This window comes from Anneissia japonica, unplaced genomic scaffold (assembly GCF_011630105.1).
Source record: "Anneissia japonica isolate Jap-2015-1 unplaced genomic scaffold, ASM1163010v1 scaffold288191_len216021_cov166, whole genome shotgun sequence".
In the NCBI taxonomy this organism is placed as follows: Eukaryota; Metazoa; Echinodermata; class Crinoidea; order Comatulida; family Comatulidae; genus Anneissia; species Anneissia japonica.
Genome location: NW_022756005.1, coordinates 8,569 through 9,988, shown reverse-complemented (window position 1 = coordinate 9,988; position 1,420 = coordinate 8,569). Strand labels below are relative to the sequence as shown.

Sequence of the window (1,420 nt, the reverse complement as noted above, 5' to 3'; positions counted from 1 at the left end):
GTGTTTCATTTGATCAAAATTTTTTAGAATGCTTCTAGAATTGAAATGAATGGTAGAAAAAATATCATTTGATGTTTCAGTGATAGGGAACTCATCAGGGTCGTAATACTCTGAGATGCTTTGTTTGTTATTAGAAAATAAATGAGGATCGGGATCTATATTGGAGTTAAAATCATCTGAATTGTTAATGCAGGGGGAAAAACATAGGTTGGATAATCGGTCGGGACTCGTGGTGCTGTTACAACAACAATTAACATTTGACATAATAAAACACACACACAAAAAAAAAGTTGGTCAAAGGAAAAAGAACAATTAAAATAGCAACAGTTACAAAAAAAATTTTTTTTGGAAGTCAGAAGTATAAAAAAAATTGGAATAAAAAAGCTCAAAAGTATCCAAAATTGCAAAAATAGAATGTCAGAGACTAAAGGAGGCCTAAGTAAGTAGGTTGTAAAATAAAGTCAATAATAATAGAAAAAAATAATAATGATAAAAAATAAATAGGCCTAAATGATTAATAAAATAACCAAGATCAGCTTTAGTAAACAATAATAAATATAGTCATTGTCAGGGATGACAATTATAATAAAGATAGAAAAAAAATAACCAAAAATACAAGGCAAATAAGAAAAAATAAAAATATTAAAGGAAATAATGAAGTCATAAATATAATAATAATAGAATAAATAAGTACCAAACAATAATGTTAATATAATAATAAAAAAGATAATAATGAATAACAATGAAATTAATAACAATTATAGCCATAAAAATTATATTAGTAATAATTAAACAACCTAATAATATACAGCAGCAAGAACAAAGGTAACATAACTTCAGAGTGGATAAAAGCAGGTAAAAGGTCTATGTAACACATGTTACTGTTAAATTTGCGTTAAAATCGCCTACTCCAAATGTTTATACTCTCGTTTTTTGAAAATTTATCCAAGAGACTGTGCTTAGCAGAGAGGTTCATTATATTGTACTGAAAATATTATTATAACTTAATCAAACATATTGCAGTAATTAGTGTATTTTTCTTTAATAACAGAAGGTATCAAGCAAATGATAACCTTACTATCAGTAGTAAAATAACTTTAAGGATTAATTATTAAATTATATAATTTAAAAAAAATCAATGAGAAAAATACCTGGTGTTGTTACAAACGTCTCTGAAAAAAAAAAGATTACAGAGAGTGAAAAATAATATAATCTTAAATGAAGTACAAAAATAAACGAAAAGGAAATATGTTGAAATATTCATATAAACTTGTGTTCCAAAAGTCTACTCTGTTTCCTGTTTTCTTTATATATTTCTACGAGCGTGTGGCGCAGTGGGTTAGGTGTTGAACCTCTAATCTTGTGACCGGGAGTTCAAGGCCAATGCTTGTCGCTTTACTTATATATGCATGTATATATA

At 26.8% G+C, this 1,420-nt stretch overlaps 1 protein-coding gene across 3 annotated transcripts in view; it reads right to left on the bottom strand.

Annotated features, from left to right (window-relative positions):
- LOC117123818 (hyalin-like) overlaps nt 1-1,420 on the bottom strand; it is a 30,490-nt gene that overhangs the window by 20,508 nt on the left and 8,562 nt on the right. For all 3 annotated transcript variants that reach the window (XM_033269841.1, XM_033269843.1, XM_033269842.1), the window contains exon 11: nt 1,152-1,172. In XM_033269841.1, coding sequence (XP_033125732.1) covers nt 1,152-1,172 — 21 coding nt within the window. The remainder of the gene's footprint in view (nt 1-1,151; nt 1,173-1,420) is intronic.